General features: G+C 40.0%; 1 protein-coding gene across 1 annotated transcript in view; it reads left to right on the top strand.

Moving 5' to 3' along the window:
• LOC106872263 (talin) overlaps nucleotides 1–2,298 on the top strand; it is a gene marked incomplete at its 5' end in the record, with an annotated part of 182,270 nt that overhangs the window by 121,609 nt on the left and 58,363 nt on the right. The window contains 3 exons of the mRNA XM_052977507.1: nucleotides 8–121; nucleotides 486–656; nucleotides 1,982–2,128. Of these exons, the coding sequence (XP_052833467.1) occupies nucleotides 8–121; nucleotides 486–656; nucleotides 1,982–2,128 (432 nt within the window). The remainder of the gene's footprint in view (nucleotides 1–7; nucleotides 122–485; nucleotides 657–1,981; nucleotides 2,129–2,298) is intronic.

Here is a 2,298-nt window from a genome sequence, read left to right as displayed (position 1 = left end):
CAACGAGAAGACGCTGCAAGGTTATCAGGAACAGATGCTCCACTGTCTCTGTCCAATTATCGAGAAAGTGGACAATATTTGTAACGTAGCGAAATCTGAAGCACAGAATCTTGGTCACATGGTGAGTCAACAACTGTCTTCTTCATTCTTCTTCTTCTTCTTGTCATTCTTGTTTCATGATGATGATGATGATAGGTGTAGGCATGGCTGTGTGGTAAGAAGGCGGTGTCCTGGCAGAGTGGTTAGCACGCCGGGCGAAATGCTTAGCGGTATTTCGTCTGCCGTTAGGTTCTGAGTTCAAATTCCGCCGAGGTCGACTTTGCCTTTCTTCCTTTCTGGGGTCACTAAATTAAGTACCAGTTACGCACTGGTGTCCTTGTAATCAACTACTCCCTTCCCCCACAAAATTTCAGACCTCGTGCCTTTATTTAGTAGAAAGGGTTATTATTGTTATTATTTATAATTATGTGTGCCTCTATTTCCAGATCTCCTTCTTAACCAATTACCTCGGGCCTCTGGCGGAAGGTGCCATTGGCGCCGCATCCAAAATGATGAACTCTAAACAACTGTTATCAACGCTGGATTTTACTAAAACTGTACTGGAATCTGCTCTGCAGTTTATATATGCCTGCAAAGAAGGGGGAGGTAACCCAAAGGTAACTATGCACCGAGCACCTTGACTTTGTCTCTATCTGTTTATATATCTGTGGCTGTCTGTCTCTATTTGTATTTTCTTATCTGTTTATCATTCTATTTGTCTTTATTTATTCCGCTTTCTCAAAATGTATCTATACATTTTGTTTAAGCATAGCAAGAATAATAGCCTGGTGTAGGACTCAATATACGTATGGGCCAGAACACACTGTCAAATGAGTTTAGAATGGTGATAGAAAACAGAGATGATTCGGAAAGAAAATGGTTATGTGTAATAAACTTCATTAGCTTATAGCTGTTTCTACTATAAAACGCAGTGGACTCTCAGTTGAGTACCAGGGTAACACCCTATAGCTTCATCAGAGCCTTGAAGATAAAGTGAACTTGATTTGGGAAAGTCAGCTGTAAGCTAATGAAGTTCGTTACATAACATTTGGTTTTTGCAGTGTCGTCTCTTTGTTTTCTAAATAAATTAGTTATTAAGATTTAATAGAATCAAGGCACATCAACATGTAGGATGCCAGAAATGGCTAGGTTCAATAACATAAGTGTTCGCATTGAGGTAATCAACAATGAAGTGTTGCTAAGATTCTGCATGAGTGTGAGAGCTGGACTCTTGCAGCTGACATGCAGTGAAGAATTCAGGCATTTGAGCCCAAGTGCTTCAGAAGGTTGCAGCACATCCTGTACATAGAGCACAAAATAAACATCTTTGTCTGGCAGGAAGTTGGCTAATATTCTGGCAGACGGGAGCCACTACTTGTGCTGGTAAAAAGATGGCAGCTTGCCTGCCGTGGTCATGTACCCCACCACAACCCCTTGTCCAAAGCCATTTCTGCAGATGAAAGAGCAGCAGACTGAGAAAATTCTGGTTTGACAACATGAAGGCCCAGATAGGTCAAAGCACAACAAACCTGCTACACATGATGAAGAAAAGGGACCAGTTCGCAACAGCTGACTATGAAAGCATATAGAGTGGCACCTCAATGATTAGCTGCATCAGTTAAGGGATCTTGGTGGTGATGATATGTTAAAACAATTACCATTTAACCGTTTTAGAATAATTAAGAAAAAAGCAGATTTATTTCATTTAGGTATGTTAAATCTACTTATTTAAATTCCAACCGGTTTCCACTCTAAATATTCTTCAAAGGAAAAATGAGAAAAGTGAGGTTTTAAGCTGCACTGCCCAAGGGAGACTGACAGGCAGATACAGTAGTAAGAATACCTTCCTTCTTAACTAAAAGATGAAGACATAAATGAATAAAAGAATGTCATTTGCTCGTTTTAATTGATTGTTTTTCTCTTGTTTTTAATGGCTGTTCAGGCGGAGAAAGCCCATGCTCAGATTGATGAGACAGGAACCGGTCTGAAAGATGTCCTGCAAGATTTACTTCAGATGATTGAAGAAGCTGCATCGCAGGCCGGTGTTGTAAGCAATATGATAGACAGCATAACTAAATCTATGGCGGAGGTATGCACCCTCACTGCACTCACTTGCACCAGCACTTAGTGGTACACAGAAACACACACATAGACATGCACACACCATATATATATATATATATATATATATATACACACACACACACACACACACAGACTTTTACATATGTGCATGCACACATCTTCATATATATATAT

This window comes from Octopus bimaculoides, chromosome 28, assembly GCF_001194135.2.
Source record: "Octopus bimaculoides isolate UCB-OBI-ISO-001 chromosome 28, ASM119413v2, whole genome shotgun sequence".
NCBI classification, from domain to species: Eukaryota; Metazoa; Mollusca; class Cephalopoda; order Octopoda; family Octopodidae; genus Octopus; species Octopus bimaculoides.
The sequence above is the reverse complement of the archived record's forward strand: the minus strand, read 5'-3'. Positions and strand labels throughout refer to the sequence as shown.